The 22,460-nt window shown below is 36.7% G+C and overlaps 3 protein-coding genes across 3 annotated transcripts; all 3 read right to left on the bottom strand.

Annotated features, from left to right (window-relative positions):
- Window positions 1-609: 609 nt before the first annotated feature.
- On the bottom strand, window positions 610-3,191 carry LOC130727039 (uncharacterized). Its single transcript, XM_057578371.1, has 5 exons — window positions 3,051-3,191; window positions 2,865-2,970; window positions 2,074-2,164; window positions 1,880-1,979; window positions 610-678 (listed from the first exon to the last, which is right to left on the bottom strand). The coding sequence occupies exons 1-5, from the start codon at window positions 3,189-3,191 to the stop codon at window positions 610-612; spliced, it is 507 nt and encodes a 168-aa protein (XP_057434354.1).
- A 4,318-nt stretch (window positions 3,192-7,509) lies between these two features.
- Window positions 7,510-8,997, bottom strand: LOC130731284 (uncharacterized). Its single transcript, XM_057583519.1, has one exon. It carries the CDS (start codon window positions 8,995-8,997, stop codon window positions 7,510-7,512), a length of 1,488 nt encoding a protein of 495 aa, XP_057439502.1.
- Window positions 8,998-16,493: 7,496 nt separating this feature from the next.
- On the bottom strand, window positions 16,494-17,300 carry LOC130727031 (uncharacterized). The gene has a single exon (XM_057578365.1). It carries the CDS (start codon window positions 17,298-17,300, stop codon window positions 16,494-16,496), a length of 807 nt encoding a protein of 268 aa, XP_057434348.1.
- Between the last annotated feature and the right edge of the window lie 5,160 nt (window positions 17,301-22,460).

Below are 22,460 nucleotides of genomic sequence, written 5' to 3'. Positions count from 1 at the left end.
TACATTTGTCTTTCATATTTTATATATTAAACTTAAATATTGTATAACTATTTTAATTTTAGTGTAATATTTGATAATAACAATTGAAACAATGAAGTTATTTTGTTAACCAAATAACCTGAAAAATCATTACACTTTTCTTTTTTCTTTCTTTCCTTTCTTTATCTTTCATTCTTCATTTATTTCCTCTCACTTTCTCTACCATCCAAGCATAAAAATTTGCACACAACCTGCAAAATTTGAAAACTAACTTAAATGTAGTTCTAAACGGATTTAAACATAATCTTACTAACATCCTAACAAACTTCATAAGTATCATATTTTAATAAGACTTATTCAAATTTAAATAAGAAACTAAAATTAGCAATTTAAATTTGAAATTGATCAATTAGCTATTATGAAAAAAATCTTAGACACTCACTAATCTCATATTCTATACTCTTGTTTGTTTGACTTACTAATTTCAAACCTCAAATGGTAATTTACAGGTATATTAGCAAATTAAATTGAAATCATAATACAAAGTTAAAATAAGTACAAAATATAGAAGAAAGAAATGAATGCTTGAACAAAATCATACTCATGGATCCATGTGAAATAATGCTTTCATTATAAATTCAGCTGAGATCCTTTGTCATGACTCTCACTACTCCTAACAAATGAAAAGCTTAAAACTGCCTGTAAATTCATAGAAAAGACATAAGACAATAGATATACAAATTTGAAAACAAAAAAACCCATCACAGTTGATAAAAGTCGACAATATGTATTGTGAAAATAAAAAATTATATTACAAAGGACGAATTTCTTCACTGCTTTCAAAATGAAAATCAACCTTTAATACAACAAAGATCGAAAGAATTCAATAGGAAGAAAGAAAGATTACCTATTATCTTCATTAGGAATTTATGATAAAAGGAAAATCAACCTTCAAATAACCGGGATATGAGGAAATTGTATGTTTTTGAGTTATAACAATTTGTAATTTATAAAGGCACAAAGCAAAGCATTGTTGAAATACATGAAAGAAAAAAAGGAGAAGAGAGTATGGTCTGACATGGTTGATAGGAAGAAGGGAGAAAGAGTTAGGAGTGTGTGGTATCTCAAATGTGATAGTGATCAATTTTTAATAACAAATTTAACCCTTGAAAATTGAAAGTTGGCGCATTTGAAATATTTTAAAAATAAGAAAGTTTTAAATTCAAAATTGACAGATCAAAAGAATTTCTCTCCCACATTCCATATATCAAAATCAGATTTTTGTTTATAAAAACCTTTAAAATTGTGACCATATAAAAACCTTTTTCTTTAATATTTTGAATTTCAAATAGTTATGAATTTTCAAATTTTCAAATAGTATGGTTTAGTGTATAATATTTTGAAAAAAAAATAGGTTTAGTGTATAATTAATCAAAGTTTCATATTGATTATTTGTTGAATTTTGATTGATTGACACGTGTCCATTAAAGATGAATCTCTATATGATTGACACGTAGGATTCTGATGAGTATTAAACTATATAGTATTAGAAGTCATCTTCTGGTTTCAATTGGCTAGGATCATTGAGTTGATTGTTGAATGGTGTGAGACTTTGATTGACCATTATGCTTAAAATAAGAATGAATTGAGTCAGCATAAAATGAATGGGCATGGTGGGTACTATTAGGAAGAGAATATTGCAATGTACATACCTTTGCTTGATAGCAAGGACCTCAGGAATATCAGGGTTGAAAAATATCTTTGTTTCATACATTGAGTTTTGCAGTACATTTTTACCTTTGTATAAAATCACCATAAAGAACACATTATCTACGTGTTGCATAAAATTAAGATGTTAAATAAATTTAGAGTTGTTACCCTTTTAAAATTTAACTCTTGCCATATTAATAACGACAACTTGGCTGGGAGAAGTGTCATTATGAAGCAATGTGTTAAACTCATCAGCGTATTCACCAAACAATGCACACTCCATTTTATGTCTGCATTAAATAAATATATCTAATTTAAAGTCATTAAGTTGTAAATGGATGGAATTAAGAACATAAATTATTGATTGGTAAACCAAATACTTACCCATCAATTAACAGATCTATATTGAGAATCTTCGTCTTCCCCTTTCCATAATGAGTGAGCTGAGGTTGACCAAATAACAATCCGATTATATCTGTAAATGATGGAAAAGATAAAGTAGTTAATGTTAACTTTGTTTTATTTCATTTCTAACTTTTCTAACTATTAGCCTTCAAAAAAATAGTCTTTCTTATAACCGTATGTAAATTTTTTTTATAAAAAGAGATTTTTTTAATTCAAATTTTGAAAAATTGGTTATGTAAATCAAATAATATTAAATTACCGTAAAAGAAGGAGTTGATTCTTTTTTTTCAAATAATTTTTTTTAATTTAAAAAGATAAGTAAATATCTAAATATCGAAACAAAAGAAAATAGCAAATAAAAGAATTTTTTTACTGTATGTCTATTTTTCTAAAAAGGCGTTAGTTTTTTTTTTATTTTTTGTTAATTTTAAATTCATATTTTGGAAAACTAATAATATAAATGAAAAAATATTAAATTTCCGTAAATGAAAGAGTCAATTTTTTTCCAGATAAAATCTTGATAATTTTTTAAAACTTTAAAATAGTGTTTTCAATTTAAAAAATAAATATTAAAAAATCAAAACAGATGAAAATATTGCACTCACCAACCAGGAAAGATGTATCAATACTTATGTTGATCAATTCAGAATATGAAATGAATGAGAATTCAAACATCGGGATGTTTGTTTCCTTAATCACTACAGCTGTAGTTTTTTCTTGGAAATTCAGACGACAGGAGTGACGTGTTGATCTGTACTTTCTGATATTACCCGAAACAGCTAAACCACTAAACCGGTATACCTCACCTTCCATGAGTTTGTCATTAAAGATCTCAATGACAGCCGAGCCTTTTATTGATGCTTGTATTTTTGAATTCTGTAAATGATTAAAAAAAATTATATGCAAAAATATTTGAAAATTTACCAAGAAAAAAATTGTAAAGTTTGTGAATATACCTGATGATCCATCAATATCATGTCAATAGTACCTATGTCTGATGGATTGTCAAAGGAAGACAAAGTCCACATACATAATATCCTTGCAGCGAAGGAACTTGTTGCTTTTGAAAGACAAACATCTGATATGAGGTTTGTCATGGTTGAGAGGAAGGAGGGGGAAGTAGAGAGAGTTGTGTGAGAATTTTTGAGATGGGGAACGTGAATTCTGAAATGTGTGATAATGGTTTTTTTATAATGATGTTTTTATTTTTAAATTTTGTATTTTAAATTTCCCTCTTTTTTTTATGAGTTAAAGATGAATGAATATAAGACCAGGTGCGTTGTTAGCCTTAAATACTTCTACTTGACTAAATGTAAACTAATCCAGAAATTCAAGAGTTAGTTTTTGAAATCCACTAAAATCAAGATGAGAAGATGTTTCACGTTTTTGTTTTCAGGTTAGTATATATTCTAGAATATTGCAATTAAAGAAATTATAATCTCATATTATATTATCAGATTTTTTATTAAAAAATCAAAACTTTTGACCACTGAAGTATAGGTTTGTTACGTTTGTTTTTTCTTTTCTTCAATATTTTGAATTTCAAATAGTATATAGGTTTATTAGGTGAATATTATGAAGCTTGACTATATATATATTATTTCATGAGTTTTATTAGCTTGACACATGTCCCTACAATTGTGGAAGTTGTAGATTATTGACACCTAAGCTTTCAATGAGTCTCAAACTATATATTATTAGATTAGATTGCGAACATAAAATTATATAATACAATATATATTTCCAAGGTATAATTTGGAAATATTACTATCGGATGTTGTTTCCATTCAAAAATAGAGTTCAAAAAGCCAGGGAATTTTGCCTTGATCCAGAACCAGGATCGAAAATGAATCAACTCCAAAATATTGCAGCTGTCCAAATGACCATTACTGAAAATTATGTCATTCCTTGAAAGCCACAGGGACCATACTATTGCCAACCAAATTGTCAAAAAACCACCCCGTACAGCCTTGTTGCAATCTGGCAGAAGGAAGCTCAAGAGATGAGCCTTAGGATCCAAAGGAAAGACCAGCGTCAAACCCAACCAGCGTGAACATAAGCACCAGATTTTATAAGAGACAGGACAAGAAAACAGCAAATGTGAACAGCTCTCTTCTTGTTCATGACAGAAGGGACACAGTAAATCAGTTGCACTCAAGGGTACCCCCCTCCTCCTTAAATTATCCTTCGTTTGTATACGGTTGAGAAGAGTTCTCCAGACAAAAGCCTTGGTATTAGAGGGAGAAGCAGCAGTCCAAATAAGAGGAAAAACATTTTGCTTTTCCAAAGAGTTGTGTTCCTGCAAAACAGAATATGCAGTATTAACAGAATAACAACCATCATTCGAATGGTGCCACCTCCATCGATCCCCTTTTCCTTGCACCAAAGGGGTACCATTGATTATACCCTGCAAGTCTGCAAGCCAAGATAGTTCCCGCCCCCGAAGTGGTCGACGCCATCGAAATTTCCAAGACCATAAGCCATCATTCCATTCCCCCATATTGCACACCAGCTCATATTTTTGCCTGGACAGATTATGAAGCCGTGAGAAGCGCGTTCTTAACAGGTCCGTGCCCACCCAATTTTCAGACCAAAAATAAGTTGCATCCCCATTACCAACAGATTTCGATAGCCCTGCCGTGAGCCAATTAACACCATTCGAGGAGCAAGCAACCTTGATGTCTCTCCACCATGGGGAATCACAGCTGCTAGCAGGGAGGTGCTCAAATTTGGCCTTAATTACCTTGCACCACAGAGATTCAGGTTCATTGAGGAACCTCCACCACCATTTGCCGAGAAGAGCCATATTAAAAGCATGGAGATCCTTAATCCCCAATCCTCCACATTCTTTCGGTTTACAGACTTCCTTCCACTTAACCCAGGAAATCTTCCGATCCTCTTCAAAGCCTCCCCACAGAAAGTTGCGCATTATTTTATTACACTCCTTCACCACGCTGCAAGGTGCCCTGAAAAAAGAAAAGAAAAAGAGTGGTAATGCAGTTAAGACACTCTTAATTAAACAAATTCTCCCACCGAATGATACTGATTTATGTTTCCAGGATGACAGCTTGTTGCGAAACTTAGTCACAATTGGATCCCACAATGCCACCTTGCTTCCTCTACCTCCCACAGGAATCCTGAGATACACAAACGGACAAGTCATAGTTTTACAGTAAAGTACAGCAGCTAACTGACTAAGCAATCCGCCATCCACTGAAATTCCAGCCAACCTACTTTTAAAGAAATTTACTTTAAGGCCTGAAATTAATTCAAAGCAGCGAAGAATACATTGTAGGACAACTACATTCTGGACCGAAGCCTCTCCCATAAATAGAGTATCATCCGCAAATTGGAGAATACTCAAGTCCAGCTCCAAATTACCCCCAATACGAAAACCAGAAAATTTCTCGGAATTTACCGCTTGCCTAAAAAAGCCATTCAGCCCCTCCGCCACAATAAGAAATAAGAAAGGCGCAAGTGGGTCTCCTTGTCGGAGGTCTTTCTCCATTTTAAATTCTCCCCCCGGGCTGCCATTAATCAGAACTGAAATGGAGGATGACTCCAAACAGCCGCGGATCCACTGTATCCATTTGTTATGAAACTTCATCCTCTGCATCATATAGAATAAGAAATCCCACCGAACCGAGTCGTATGCTTTCACATAGTCGACTTTGAAGAATAGTGTTGGCTTCTTTGCAATTTTTGCCGCATGAATTAATTCATTAACAATAGCAACGCTGTCCAACATATTACGTCCGCCCAAAAAAGCAAATTGGCAATCATTAATCACCTTCCCCAACACTTGTTTTAATCTATTTGCTAAAATCTTAGCTACCAATTTGTACATACACCCGATCAATGATATAGGCCGGAAATCATTAAACCCTTGTGGATTGGGAACTTTCGGAATTAGCGCAATAAAGGATGCATTGCAGCCCCTAGGCCACGCACCTTTCTCCCAAAATTCATCAAGCATTCTACAGAAATCCTCCTTCAATAGCTCCCAAAATTTCTGGATAAACCGGAAATTAAAACCATCGGGACCGGGACTCTTATCACCCCCACAACCCCATACAGCAGCCCTGATCTCTTCCTGCGATAACTTCTCAATCAAAATCTCATTATCAGCCATAGAAAGAGTACTGAAAGCGACCCCATCAAGCTTAGGTGGCGTCCACCTATCGACCATGAATTTAGACTCAAAGAACCCTTTGGCTTCATCCTTAATTCTGCTAGGATCCTCCACCCATTCCTCATCAATCAAGATCCCCACAATTGAATTAGAACGACGCCGCCAATTAATGAGTGAGTGAAAATATTTGGAGTTTTGGTCCCCTTCCTTTATCCATCTTGACCGTGATTTCTGGTGTGCTAAGTTTTCCTGTAATTTCAATACGTTCCAGAATTCAGCAAAGAAAGACTTACGTTCCATGATTTCATTTTCAGACAAGCCATAGACTTCCTCCTTCAAATCAAGTTCACTAATTTTCTGGACAGCCATATTACGCCTATTATTCAGGTTGCCAAACTCTTCAGCATTCCACACCTTCAACCGCTTCTTTAATTCTTTCAGCTTCTCCTTTAGTACAAATGCCCCGCAGCCATCAACCTGTAGTTCACCCCATGTTTTCTTGACAAGTCCAGCAAAGTTGTGATCCTGAAACCAACAGTTGAGAGTCCGGAAAGGTTTCGGGCCCCAGTTTTGATCACAACATCTGAGCAACAGGGGGCAGTGGTCGGAAATGTCCCGCTTCATAGCGAGTTGTGAACAATTAGGCCAAGTTAACAGCCAATCAGCCGAGACAAGAAAGCGGTCAATTCTGCTTTGTGCACTACCGTTAGGCCTGACCCACGTGAACTGTCTACCTATCATAGGAACATCAAAAAGCTCCATATCTAGAATGAAATTATTGAACTCCTCCATTTCTCTTCTTCCTCCGCTTGTCCCAACACCAATTCCCCTTCGTTCCTCGACACTTCTGATTGCATTGAAGTCCCCAACTAGGCACCACCTCTCAATATCACACGTCCTCTTCTAGTGTATCAAAGAGGCCCACATAACACGCTTCTCTTCCAGAAGACACGAGGCATAAATATTCACAATTACGCATCTTGTTGTAGAATTTTCCCAGCTACCAATCAGTCCTAAATATCCAGGCCCAGAGACACAGTCCTGAAGAGTGAAGACATCACTATTCCAGATACATAAGAGGCCCCCAGCTCTATTAACTGTTGGTTTTTCCTTCCATCCAAACACTGAGTCCCCCCAAACCTGAGCACAGATTCTATCATTCACCTCCTGCAGCTTAGTCTCCTGAACACAAACTAACTGAACTTGCTCCTTTGACAGCAATTCTTTCAGCACCCTGCGTTTGGCAATACTGCCAAGACCTCTCACATTATATGAGAGAATCTTCATTGATCTACTTCTGATTCCCTCCTAGGAGCAACAGCAAAATCTACTGCTGCCCCTCTAGCATCCCTCTGCTCCAATACAACTAATTTGTTAATTACATCTTCCTCATTCCCTTGGAAAGTGGCTCCAAACTCCTTACCTAGCTCCCAGATACGCCTAGCATCAGATTGTACATCCTTAACACACAATGATTTACTACATCTCTGGGAAGATGACCCATTCTCAGAATTGCTGAGGGATTGGAAAAACTGTCGTACCTTCTTCCTCACCTCCGCCCCGCCTTGGTCGTTTCCACCTCCAACCAACACCAACGACCCATGCCTCTGGGATCCCACCGCACGTAAGGTCGGGACACCGCGAGCCATCTGAGGAGCATCACCGCGCCGGTTATCCACCGCCGCACCAGACATGGCTCCTTGCTGCATCGCCGGTTGAAGATTGAGATCAGGTAAAGCTGGGAGACCCAATGGTGTGGCAGCGACAGCTTCAACCTCATCAATTTGTTGTGCGTCCTTAAACATTGATGACCCATCTATCTTCTGGATCGGATCCTCCACTAGGTCGGTTATATGGTTAAAAGCCATATTGTTGAAAAGGTTGTTCAAACCAGTGGGGGATAAATGGACCAACTCATTCTCAGGCCCATTATCCTCATTATTTGTTGCGTGAGATAAGCCCACCAATTTCAAATTAGGAGGTAAGTCCCCAATCTTCTGACCCCCCTCAATATCACCAGTAACTGACTCATTGACTTCCGCTGCCACATCTGAAAACTCCAAGGAATTTAACTGAGCATCAATTCCAACCTCCTGATTAGACTCCATTGACGGCGCAAACATGGGAATATTATTATTCACGTCATTATTCCCCATCAAATTAAAAGCAACGTCATCGGGAGAAGGAACGTTGCTTGCACCACCCGATACCGCTTGATGGAAAAAGTCGTTCAGGATTCCGAGAGTCTCCCCCTCCCCACCCGGAATTGACCCGCCGGATTCATCGCCACCGTCGTCGTCGCCCACCTGAGAGCATCGCGACCGCGACTCGTCATCCTGCATCGACGAGTCCTTACAACAACAAGAATGCACCTCACCACCATATTCCTCCGCTATCAAAATATTGTAGTGCACACCACGGATACAGAATCTTCGATTATGGGATATTATATTCCAGCAAGGTGTTCGGATCTGGATTCTGGCATACTCGAGAATACTCTTATTAGAGGTCTCCTCTGCAATTCTGACCACCTCTCCTAGCGGTGCCACAAAATTGGCAAAGCATTCCCTTGTCCACATGTGTAACGGTATACCAGAACAACGAACCCGGGTGATTCTGTGATTAGGGACACTAGTTGGTGCCCAAGCATGAATAACATCGAAAATCTCACTCAACCAATCTTCAGACCCAGATAGAATCTCGTCTATGTCTACCCCTTCAGGGCCAGTAAGCAAGACAAGGTCGTCCCCCATGTACCGAAGCTGGATCATATGGTGTCCTTCCAGCAAGAAAGCATCATTCAGAGAAGGTAGAATGTCTAGGTTTTTCAGCACTCCCACTCTACTTCGCTGAAGCCAGTCCTCCCCCTCCTCTATGATGGGACCGCTCCACTCCTCTAGCTCCAGGGCATTCGGGATAGTCTCCGGGCCGCGACCGCCTTGGGTCTGTTCAACACCATCACCCTCATGTGCAGCCACGACTTGGGCATAGGTCTTTCGAGGTCCCTCTCACACACGAGCAACTCCTGGACCAACATTCTGTCTTCCTCTGTCCCTGTTATTTTGTCTTCTCTCCTCTACCCTCCTTGGTTTCCGCTTAACCTCACCCTTAGCAGCAGTCAACGCCATGGGTTTTTCAAACCTAGGGAGATTAACATGGAGTTTCGTTGCCCCAATAAGAATTTTGTCCAGGACACTGGCAAAGCCAGAAGGGTCCTTTACCTCCAAGAATCGAGCAAACCCGAAGCGTCTTCCAAATTTGTCCCTACGATTGGGAATGAACACTTCCCAAACTCGTCCATACATCTGAAACACTCTCCACATCGCCTCTGCCTTAAAATTGTCTGGAAAATTGGAGAAAAAGTAGGACGTGATCCTATTCCCGTCAATGTGTTCATTCCCTCTCACAGAAGTCTGTAATCTCCTTCCTGCTACCGATCGTATTTCCTTTGGGATGTATCTCACACTTCCTCGCTCCTTCTCTCTCCTCCGCCCTTTCTCTCTCCCGCTCTCTCTCATATTGCTTCCTTATTACAAGTCATGTGTAACTGAATATATTATGGTTGCTATTAAACAGAGCAAATTAAATAATTCATGCATTCTAGAGCCAATTAGCTATGAAGGTAGTGTTTGACCCAACTTTTTTATAACTTAAAAATTACTTAAAAGCATAAGTTAAAAATAAGAGCTTAAAATAAAAGTTAAAAGCTGTTTGTCAAAAAAACATAAGCTTAATTACATTTTAAAAAATTTATGTCATCTCCTCCGTCATCAAGCAATAAACCCCCCAGCTAGAGAGATTCAAAAGAGAAAATATAATCCCCTAAACTTATCAATGGGTAAATAGCCAAGTTGGTCCTTGAATGTGTCAACCGCCTTCAAGTTGGTCCCTAAACTTCTAAAATGCCTCCCACGGTCCCTGAATGTGGCAAAAGTCATTCACATTAGTCCCTCCGTCAATTTTGGTCCACTAACCGAGATGATGTGGCTGTTAAATGCTGACATGGACGGTTAAATGTTGACGTGGATAACGTTAAACAATTTAGTCCCTGAATATGGCAAATATAGACAATTTAGTCCCCGGGTTAAATTCACAATTTTTCAAAAAAGGTGTAGGTGGGATTCAAAACTATGACTTAGGAGTGGCAAAACAACTCCTTTGCCAGCTGACCTATACAACATAATGTTAGTAATCTGCACTCTGTTGTATTTATTTAACTTCTTGATTCTTATAATGGTTTCAATCTGATTAAATTACAGTACAAGAAGCGACATAAGAGAGACATGATTTTTATCCACCACCTTGACAACCTTGAAGGAGGACCCATAGGATTTAATCTGTGATATGGTGAATATGTTTTCAGTCTTCTATTGAAGTCATTAACCAAAATAGCAAGCATATTTGGTTTTCTTGTTTTGATCTTTTGGGGTTTCTGAGTTGAATTGATCCTCACTACACAGAACTAAAAGCAAAGAAAAGAAGACTTTGTATTTTCTTCATCTAATATGGTGATTGCAACCAGTTTGGATAGCAAAATAGTTCCCAACTAGGTTTCTGGGTTAATTTTCTAGGTTTAGTTGTTAAATTTCTAGGATAACTAGGAGGGTGAGAGAGAGGTTTAGATTTTAATTTAAGATTATGTTTTGGAAATTAGGAGTGAATTGAATGTTTCAATTTAATAGCTAGCTAGAAGTTAAATAAATAAAACATAGTGCAGCTTATAAGCATTACATTGTATAGCTCTGCTCGTAAAGGACATGTTTTGCCACTCTTATGTCCATGTTTCGAATCCCACTCATACCCTTTTTTTGAAAAATGGTGAATTTAACACGGGGACTAAATTGTCTACATTTGCCATATTCAGGGACTAAATTGCCTAATGTGATCCACGTCAACATTTAACTGTCCATGTCAGCATTTAACAACCGCATCATCTCCGTTAGTTGACTAAAATCAACGGAGGGACTAACGTGAATGACTTTTGGCACATTCAAGGACCGCGGGAGACATTTTAGAAGTTTAGGGACCAACTTGAAGGCGGTTGACACATTCAAGGACCAATTTGGCTATTTACACCCACTTATCAATATTAACCAAGCCTTTCGTTCAAATTGCTGACTCCCCACCAACATTGCCACTTGGAATCCCTACTCTACATCCAACACATTGACACAAAGACTATTGGAAGCAGCAGCCAAAATTAGTAAATTATCACTTGTGTAACCCGCATGTATTGGGTTTTTTTGAAATCAATACATGTTTTTATCTTTGATTATTCCATTTTTGTTTAAATCAGTACAGGGTTACACATACTGAATAATCAAAGATAAATCAGACCATGGCACTTTCGATTCGAATCAAATTACCCCAAACACCTCAAGCTCTCGTCCACCTTCAAATCACCTCAAGCTCCCTCCTTGCTCTTGCAATACCAGAATCAGAGTGCAATGAGGAAGGGGGGGATGACAGATCTGGGAGATGGGCAGCCTAGCCGCTCTATACCAGTTCTGGTTTGGGGCTTTGTTCTCAACCTCTTTGCTTAGGGGCTGAAGATCTGGGAGAAGGTGTCTCAGATGGACTTCGCCACAGAGAAGAAGTCGCCGGAGGGTAGGGAAGCGACGGAGAAGAACAGGTCGCTGGAGGGGAGGGAGGCGGCGTAGAAGAAGAAGTCACCGGAGGGGAGGGACGCGAAGGAGAAGAAGAAGTCACAGGGGGAGGGACACGCCGGAGAAGAAGAAGTTGCCGGAGGGGAGTAAGTTACTCAGATTAACTTTTATTTTTTGAGCTTTTGTTATGTTTTTCTTCATAAAAAATAAAAAATAAGTAACTTTTATTTTAAGTAATTTTTTAAAAAACTATTTAACCTAACTTTTACTTTTAAGTAACTTTTAAGCTGTAAAAAAGTTGAGTCAAACACTACTAAAGATTACTCGTTTCTAGAACGCCTTATAAGACCGAATTAATGTCCATCACAACCGTTGACTGTGAACAGAATCACTAAAAGTTTTTATGGCCACACCAAGCATTTCATGCTAGTCAGCAATCTTGAACTTTCATTTTCTTTTTCATAAATTATAACTCACTTGTTGATAGATTTTGTTAGGCTTAATTACAACTTTGGTCCCCGACGTTTACCAATGCCACGATTTTGGTCCCCTACCTAATTTAATTACATGAATGGTCTCCGACGTTGTAGGTCGTGTGCAACGTTAGTCCTACCGTTTATTTCTTAATGGAGGAGGCTTACATGGACGTCTAGTTGGAGAGAAAAATGAGATCTGAGGAGAGAGGGAAGCACGTGAGTGTCACGTGAACCTTATATGAACTCATTATACCCAAATCTGAAACCCTAGGGATCTAAATCGCGTTATCTTCTTCGTTCCAGGGAGGTCAGGGATTTGAGTATAATGGGTTCAGATAAGGGTCACGTGATACTCACATGCTTCCCTCTCTCCTCATACCTCCTTTCTCTCTCCAACTGGACGTACACGTAAACCTCCTCCATTAAGAAATAAACGGTAGGACTAACGTTGCACACGGCCTACAACGTCGGGGACCATCCATGTAATTAAATTAGGCGAGGGACCAAAATCGTGGCATTGGTAAACGTCGGGGACCAAAGTTGCAATTAAGCCATTTTGTTATAGTTTAAATTACTTTGGTACAATTCTCAGACACTGAAGTTACATTCTTGCCCTTATAATTCCAAACACTGTCTATAAATTCATTGGTTCCAGGTATAGTATTTGGCACTTGGGTGTTGTTGAAAGCAAAGAATGAAAATGTGGTGTAAGGCACTACAACAAAAACTGTCTTTAGCGACTAATTTTTAGCAGCAATAATGCTATTGCTGGCAATTTACTTGATGAATACCTGCAATTATGACAATTGCTACTAAAAATTGTAACTTCGTGCTGTGAGAGAAGGCGGCAGCGTCAAACCCTAGCGGTGCTGTCCAGGGATTTTAGTAGTAATGTGATTTATTGTAGGCCGATGCAATTATGCGTTAAGCTCGGAAACGAGTTAGGGTAGTGCGGAGTGCACGCTTGTTGAGCCAACGCATAATTGACCGCGATTCGAAAAGTCATTCTGTTTTATTAACCGAAAAACGGTTTCTGAAACAAACTCCTTATAAGGAGTCGCCTCAGTTTCAGAACACAGAAAAATAAAAACCGAAATCTCTATACATTCCTAGTCTGTTCTCATTTGCCTAAAGCAGATTGTTCTTGAAGAATTATCCCAACGAGGATTTCGTGAACCAAGGCAAGAATAGGGTCGAAATACTTTGTTCGGAAAGTGTACGAACACGATTCTTTCAAGTTTTCCAGGATTATCATACCCAATTTCTAACAGTGGTGTCCACCGATCTTGACGGCGAGCCAAATTGGGATCGCGCATAGTGGAAGAAATGATAGAATTCTCCATTTTCCCGAGAAAGTGAAAGATCTCTTCTCTCACTCTCTTTCAATCTCTCGTGTTGTTTGGGGATTCCAGGTTTCTATTCATTATTCTTCTCTTTGATAACTTGGAACTATTGGTTCTTGTCAAATTTGTTCAAATTGAAAATGTGCGACCTATCCTTATTGTGTCCAACAATTAGGGCTTGATCAATGGCTAATTATTATCAAAATGTTATAGATTTCGGTGGGACACAATGAGTGGCGTGTTCAAGCCTTCAAGGGATATGAACGCCTACGAGCTTTTCGTGAATCAAGTAAAAAAATGTGCGCCGTAGCTGGTGCTCTTGATTTGAAATTCATCTTGATCTTACTCCTTTTTTTATGATATTTGAAGTTTTTTGTATTTTGTCCTGTGTGCCACTGTGTTTCCACTTATGAGAGTCAATTGCCAAATAGACAGGTGTTTAAAATTAAGAATGAACTTGACTTGATTACAATACATGATATAAAAGAAACAGTCTTTAGTAATATAAGCTGAAGCCGATGGAATGATGATGAAATGTGAGGACTATGAAGGAGCCTGAAACCGATGGATGCAAAATTAGCCAGTTTGTGCAGCATATTTATATTATAACACCTAACATATTTATCCTAGGACAGAGTTTTCATGGCAACCTTCTTCTTCTTCCTTTTCTTAACCCTCTCCTATACAACCAGACCTGGCCCTGCTATTTCAAAAACTATTCAACATGGTGGGGTGAGTAGTTTAATTAATTTATACCTTAGTTTTTCTTCAGAATTGTTGTAGTTACATCACATGCATATTTTTATTTATCTTGTTCCATTATAAATCATCTGCTCTTATATGCTTGAAGGTTTTGGAAGAAGAAATGACCACCAGCATAGAGGAAAGTTGTCAAGGCATTGGTGAAGAAGAGTGCTTGATGAGAAGAACTCTTGTAGCACACACTGACTATATATATACACAGAAGCAAAAGCCATGAGATCAATTATTTATACTAATTTCATGTACAAGACTACAATTACAAGCATAAGCCTCTATATGTTGCTTTTTACAAGAGCTAGTTTAGTTTAGTCATCTATATTTCACTTTGTAGCTGCAGACAGGAGAGGTTTAATCTGCCTTTTTTTTTCCAGTACTGAATACTGATACATACATATCTTTCAATTTCATAACCAATGTATATTGATTTTGGTAGAAATGTTGTGAATAGTCAGTTAAGCAAAAGTTTTTTTATGGACCTATTTGTTTTGGTTCTGCTTTGTGGCTCCGATCCAGTTATAGATATGACTGTTCAGCATCAAATTACACAGGAGCTGATTACAATTTTTTTTCAGATTTGATGAAAAATTAGTCTTGGGTACTCAATCTTTATCCTACTGGTCATAAAACCAGTGAAAGATAAGGATGACTCTGAGACTTTGATCATTAAAAAACAAAATAGGAGAAAGAGTGAAATAGTACAATCCAGTAATCTGTCTTTCAGGAATCAGTAATAGAAAGTTCTGAACATTGAAAGGAAGGTATAACCATTTAATTTGGACTAAATACACAAAAACAAAGTAACTTTCATAGTTTCATTAGTAGTATAGTAGTGCTCATAAGTCATAACATTGTTATCCCTGTAATGTAACAGGAAGGCCTGTTTTTCTTCTTCTCCATCTTCTTGGAGATTCTTCCCTCTGTTTAGTTCAATCTTTGCATTTCCTACCTCTCCATTTCAAGGATGGTTGGGGACTAATTACCAATGGAGCTTCTGCTTCCTACAATCTTTGTAACTATCACCTATTGGATGAGTGGTCTTAAGCCTTCACTGGTCACATTCATGTTAACCCTCAAGTTGATCATGCTTCTGACTGTGCTAGTCTCTCAATAGGCCTGGCACTTGAGGCCATTCTAATGGATGTTAAACAGGCCACAGCTCAGGCTTTAGTGACCATGCTGGTGTTTCCTTTAGCTGGTAGTTACTACATTCAACAAACATCATATTTCATAGTAGCTTGGTTGAAGTACATTTGTTTCAATCACTGTTGTTATAAGCTTCTTGTGGGAGTGCTGTACTCAGTGAATGAGGTTTATGAGTGTGGACCAAATTTGCATTGCAAAATAAGAGATTTCCCCAAACCTCGCTCTAGAAGGAGCTGCAGGTTTGACTTAGGTGGATATGCATTGTGATGTGTTTCTACAGTCCATTCTAATTGAAGCTTTAAATCCCAAATGTTTGTTCAAATGGAAAGTAAGGAATTGCAGACGGTGGAGGAAAGAGCACATGATAATGATGCCGAAGATAAAATAGTTGCTAGAATCTTGAGAAGAGTATTAACAGAGAATAAAAAGACTTTGTAAAATAACATTCATTTAGCAAGCATAATAAAGGGGTACAATGAATCAGTCGCATTGACAATATATGAAGTTATGAACATGATGAAACATGAAAAATTAATAAATAAAAAGCAGAATACTCCAAATTGCTTGCTCAATCAATCCCATTGGAATGGTGGTAGAATCCACAACGAAGGTCGCACACGATCTACAGAAGGATTCAAAGGTTAATGTTTATCATTGATTCCCTCCTTTACATTATAGACCCACAAATCATATAGGACATTATCACAACCATATGTGTAGTAAATTGTATCATTTTGCAGACAATTAGAGAAATAAGAAGACGACACAGCAGTTGAAAGGCAACTTAAGAAATTGCAATAGACAATAATCAGTGTAAAAAATTGCAATAAGCTAGAATCTTAATTCTGTCTCTTATGCTGGTGACATGCTTGAGCTGAAGATGAAACATGAAAAAATAATAAATAAAAAACAGAATATTCTAAGTTGCAATGATCGATCAATCCCATTGAAATTGTGGTAGAATCCATAACGTAGGTGACTCATTCTTGACTGAAGGATTAATGGGAGGGTCATGTTTTATAAATCTTCCCTCCTTTACATTATAGACCCTTAAATCAAATAGTGAGCCATCGTCATAATCATTGGTGGCGTTGTAAATTAAGTCCTTTTGCAGACAATTAGAGAAATAGAAAGATGACGCAGCAGTTGAATCGCCGAAATCACTTATAAACAAAACATTATCTCCCAAACTCTCTAGTTTCAACATTTGCAAAACTTTTCCATTTTGAGCATCTAGTTCCAACTTATATACCTGAAAACTTGTCACCATCCATAAGTCTCCTTCTAATGATTTCACAAGACAGGCTCCTTGAAGATAACTATCTTGATAGAAAACATTTGGAATTATCTTCTCCATACTGGAATAAGGAAGTTTGAAGGACACAATTCTGTACTTCCAACCAATCGGGCCACACACAGCATATACTAGACCTCTATAAAATGTGATATCAATGTACCAAACACCAGTATTCTGTACATAAGTCCAAAATTCTTGACCTGCTCTTATTAATGAAAGTCTGCAACGACACGAGTGAATCGCAGCAACCACATAGTCATTCGGCTTCGTTAAGGGGTCAACAGACAAAACAACCCTATCTAATGACATTCCAATAGGTAACCATGGCAGAACAATGGGAGCTACGTTCTTAAAAGGATTGATTAGAGTTATGACATGTTGATTAGCATCATCCACTGTTGCTATCCAACCATGGCTAGAGCCACAAAACCTTTTATTGTCAAGCATTGGCGATCGGAAGGGGTAGAGTCTATTACCTGGAATGCCATATAAACTTCTCTTTATTGTACTATCTGATTCTGTAGGGATCAATAGCATAGGCAGCACATGACTTCTGAATTGCTTATTTTGATGGTTAAGCTTTGCAACGGAACACCAATTCTTGCACACTCTACCAAACCGAATATGATATATTCGTTCTTCTAATTTGTCAAGAATCAAATCGAGAGCGGCCGCTTCTAAATACGCCCAATCTCGCTCTATATGTGGAGGGTGAAGGAAGAGAGACTTCGCTACCTTTGTTTTTTTCCCTAGAAGAGAGTTTTGATATCTCTTATTAGTCTATTGTTTACAAGATTTATAAATAAATTAAAAAGATAAAAATTATTTCAAAAGATGATATAACAATATCAAATCTGTAACATCAAATCTATAACAAAAATAAACAATATCAAATCAAAAAGATACTGAACCCATCTTTTTTGGAGAGATTGTGCAAGTCTTTAAGATAATTGTATGTTTTTCTTAACGCTTGAAATAATGCCTTTTTGAAGTTAGTGAAATTATATTTGATATAGTATTTAATGTAATTTTTTTTGGTGTGAATCCATATATTTCATGTGACTTTTACTGTAGTTTAAAATGCAACATATTTAAAATAAATAACAGAAAATCAGGAGAGGATGAGGCACAGTATAGCGGTAATGTTGTTGTCATAGGATTTTGAAGTTACGGGTTTGGCCATGAAATCAATCTCTTACAAAATTATAAGGTAAGATTGTTCACATTAAGTGATAGTAAGGGCACATGATAATGATGACTAACGAAAATATATAGTTGCTAGAATCTTGGGAAGAGTTTTAAGGGAAATAAAAAGATGGCTTAAATACTCTATAGGTTCCTGAAATTGTGCCCCGTACGAAAATAAGTCCTTGAAAAAAAAATTTCCGATTCCGGATCCCTGAAATTGTTTTTTTAATCAGAATAAGTCCCTACCCATGTTATGTGCTTATGTGGCTCTTATTTTGCACAATCATCATTTCCATGTGGATTTTTTAATTTTCTTTTGTTACACATGTGTTAATCAATTATAATTAACAAATAAATCTTAAAATTAAACCCTAAATTAATTAATTCCTAATCCCTAATCCCAAACAAATAAATCAGAAGAAAACAAATTATTATTCACTATGTAATTCTTATTCATCTTCATCATGAATTAATTTTCATCTTCATCATCTTCATCACCTTCAACCTCTTCATCTTCATCATTCATCCACCCCCACCCTCAACCCCACTGCAAAAACCTCATCGCAACCCACCCCCAACCACCAAAATCCCAAAAACCAACCCCCACCCCCAAAAACCCAGAAATCTAGTTTCTCCCTCTCCCCCTGCATCTCCCCTAATCCAGAAACCCAACAATCCAACAACACCAGCCCCCTCTCTCCCTTCATCCACAACCAACATGAACACCAACAACAACATGAAAATCAACCCACAGCCAACCCACAACCTTCACCAACAGCAACAATAATGTAACAAAACCCACAATGAGAGTGAGAAGAAAAAGCTGCGATAACCCAACTCTATGAAGCTAGAAAGATCAGGACCCAGAAATCGATCTAGAACCAACCCCCACCCCCAAAAACCCAGAATCGAACTAGAACACGAAAGAGGCGAAGTAGAAGAGATTGAGACAGGAGACAAAGGGCCAGTGGCACCACCGAGCCACCACCGCACATATTGGCAGCCGCCGTCGCGAAGAAGCTAGGGGTTCTCAAACCTGAAGCTCCCTTCCTTCACCTTCTACCTCTGCTTCTCTTTCTCCTTCTTCGACTTTCCTTTCCTTCTCTTAGGTTGAGTTCTGATTATATTAGATTTGGGAATTTAGGGATTTATGATTAGTGGGTTTAATTAGATTTAGGTTAATTAGGTAAATAATTTTTTATATTTAAATTTAATAGTTTTTTTATCCCATGTGTATTTAAAAATAAAAGAAAAAGCCACGTGTAAATATTGAGTCAGCAAAAAATATGCCAGATAGGCTTAAACCACGAGCAGGGACTTATTCTGATTAAAAAAACAATTTCAGGGATCTAGAATCGGAAAAAAAAATTTCAGGGACTTATTTTCGTACGGGGCACAATTTCAGGGACCCTTAGAGTATTTAAGCCTAAAAAGATCTTGTAAAATCAATATCAATCAATCAATAGCAATATCAATATCAACTAGTGTTGATATATCAATTAATCATGAATGTGATTATGCGTGTTTGTTTAAATCTTAGATAATTATGGCAAATCTTTTCAAATTCGGTCTCAATATCTGTTTTGGAATTATGAAACACGTGTCAACAAAAGATAAGTTATCTAATTCTTTTCTAATATATATTAATATATAGAGGAGAAGATGACTGATGCAGTATCTTAGATAATTAGGAAAAATCTTTTAAATAAATTATAATCTCAGCATTATATTTTTTTTTATTGTGGATCATGAGAAAGAATAAAAGGAGAAATCACAGGATTCCTGTAAATATGTAGTAAATTAAGCTTGAGACTTTTCATAATTTAAAGAGATAATAAAAACGGTTTCAAGATTTGTTTTGGAAATAAATTTAGTAAGGAGTAATCTAGGTAAATCTTAAATAATTAGTGCAAATATTTTAAAATTCGGTTTCAAGATAAAATAACACAACATAAGAGAATCTATCAAATGAAATGACACATGTAATTTTTTTTTATGAGGATTAACCTGAGAATTACACGTGAGATTTTTTTAGAGTATTAATTAATTTAAGATAAAAATAAACAACATAAATCCTAATTAATTTATACTCTAAAAATAACTCTAAAATAAAATAAAATATTTCCTGAAATTAACATTAAATAAATAATAAGATAAATTAAGATAAAATCAAGAAATAAACAACCTAAATCCTAATCAAATCTTAAATTTAAAAAGGTAATAAATAAAGATAGATAAAAGCTACAAAAATCTAGCAAATCACAATAAAAACTCATAAAATCCTGAATTAATTAAAAATCCGAAAATTCAATAAAAATACCATAAAATTTAATTAATACTCTAAAAATAAATAATAAGATAAAATCATGAAATAAACAACATAAATCCTAATCAAATCTAAAATTTAAAAAGGTACTAAATAAATATAGAAGAAAACTATCAAAATCTAGCAAATCACAATAAAAACTCATAAAATCCTGAATTAATTAAAAATCTGAAAATTCAATAAAAATACCATAAAAATTAATTAAAACTCTAAAAATAAATCAAAAACAAATTATGATAAAATCAAGAAATAAACAACCTAAATCCTAAATCCTAATCAAATCTAAAATTTAAAAATGTATTTTTTTATGAGAATGACACGTGGAATTTTTTTTTATGAGAATGACACGTCACTAAGAATTAACGTGAGAATGACACGTCACTAAATCAGCCTTATGGGAGTTCTTCTTTTCTAATATATATATATTAGAAAAGAAGAACTTTTATAAGGCTGATTTGATGAGGTGTCGCTCTCACACGCCAAGTTAATGACGTGTCGCTCTGAGATTAATTCTCACTTGCCCCTACTTGCGACATGTGTCCTGAATTCTCCTTACCTTATTTCTCCTTACAATAAACCTAAGTTATTCCTCCTCCTCTTTCAATTGCGCTGCTCACCATCCTAATCCTAATTTCAACAAAGCTCAAGAGCAGAAAGCAGTCTCTTCTATGTCTTCTCCCCTCACTTCCCTCATGCATCTTACCGGACGTTTGCTTGAACCCCAACAAGAAATTGTGACAGACATGACACAGAGCATGAAGGTGCATCATCTTTTGATGGAGCATGAGTAGATCGCCGACTACCACAAAGAGACGAATTCATGAAACCACGACACCTTCAGAAGTGAGTAGTTTTAGTTCTTATCTCCGTTCATACCTTCTTAATTTCATCGCTACACGATCTGATTCACTTGAAGTAAGAACATAGAGTCTACAGAATCGTGTTTTAGATGCTAGACCTTTGATATAAAGGGAAATGTCAAAGTGTAATCTTTCTGTTCATTTTCCTTTGAGGCGCAGGGTTCCAAGATCGCCACTTTGTGGGGATGATATGGAGTGGGCTTCGGGGGGAGAAGACATCCCTTAAATCTGGATTTCCACCGCTCCAAGCATTCTACTCTCCTATCACTAGGGTGAATGGTAGGAGGGAAGGAATGGTAAAGAATGGATTAGCAGCCATATAGACAGTGAGAGTTCACCCTATATCAGTAGCAGAGAAGGCATTTATAATGTGAATATTCAATAATACTACTAGCCTGATTCGATTTTCCTATCAGATACTTTGGTAGCTTAACTGATTTTTCATTTTGTATTTAACTTTGACATTTCCTTCCTAATAGAGCTAATGCTGCTTGGGCTTATCTCTTTGTTGTTGGCACAAAACACAAGGTGGATCTCTGAAATTTGTGTTAATTCATCACTTTTCAGCAGCCAATTTTATATTTGTTCTAAACAAGATCTTGGCACGAATGAGAATTTCATGGTTGAAAATTCTTTCTCATTGACGAATGAAACTATTCCAAAGAGACTAACTACGCGTGCATTCCATCAATGTAGAGAGGAATCGTGCTTCAATTAAAATTTAGATGTTATTTTCTTCATTTTTCTTTTCCCCCTAACGGAACACTCTTTGAGCATTTACACAGTAAGTACCTATAATTTCAGTGTTATTATTTCATGTAAAGAATGATTGAGCTCCCGTATTTATGATCCACAACTTTCAATCTGTTGGTTTTACAACCTTACAAGGCATAACCATAAAACTCATGAAAAGGCATAACCATAAAAATCATCCCTTCATTACCAAACCCGTTGACAAAGAACACATAAAGAATGTGCGTCGTTAAAACTTTACTAGGAAAAACTCAGTGAGAAAAACCCTAGTGAAGGAAAAAGAGTACACAAATCTCTACATGACTTTGTAACTACAATAACAACCAATAAAAATCCAACCCCAACGAAAAGCCATCACAAAGGCACCCCATGACACCTTTGCTTTGGACCCATCCAAATTACAAATGCCCATCAAATATATAAAAACACATTATATGTCAGATACCATATGCTGCACACGATTGAATCCACAAACACAAG

The sequence above is a fragment of the Lotus japonicus genome, chromosome 1, assembly GCF_012489685.1.
Source record: "Lotus japonicus ecotype B-129 chromosome 1, LjGifu_v1.2".
Lineage (NCBI taxonomy): Eukaryota > Viridiplantae > Streptophyta > Magnoliopsida > Fabales > Fabaceae > Lotus > Lotus japonicus.
Note: the sequence above shows the minus strand (reverse complement) of the source record. Positions and strands in the feature narration are given on the sequence as shown.

Bases quoted from the DNA above. Each gene is read 5' to 3' on its own strand.
- LOC130727039 (XM_057578371.1), bottom strand. From the start codon at position 3,191: ATGACAAACCTCATATCAGATGTTTGTCTTTCAAAAGCAACAAGTTCC. The intron at 2,165-2,864 runs GTAATATCAGAA...CATCATTTACAG, and splicing joins TAGTGGTTTAGCTGTTTCGG to ATATAATCGGATTGTTATTT. The intron at 679-1,879 runs GCAAGAGTTAAA...ATGAATTTACAG, and splicing joins AAGTTGTCGTTATTAATATG to GCAGTTTTAAGCTTTTCATT.
- LOC130731284 (XM_057583519.1), bottom strand. From the start codon at position 8,997: ATGATCCAGCTTCGGTACATGGGGGACGACCTTGTCTTGCTTACTGGC.
- LOC130727031 (XM_057578365.1), bottom strand. From the start codon at position 17,300: ATGCTTGACAATAAAAGGTTTTGTGGCTCTAGCCATGGTTGGATAGCA.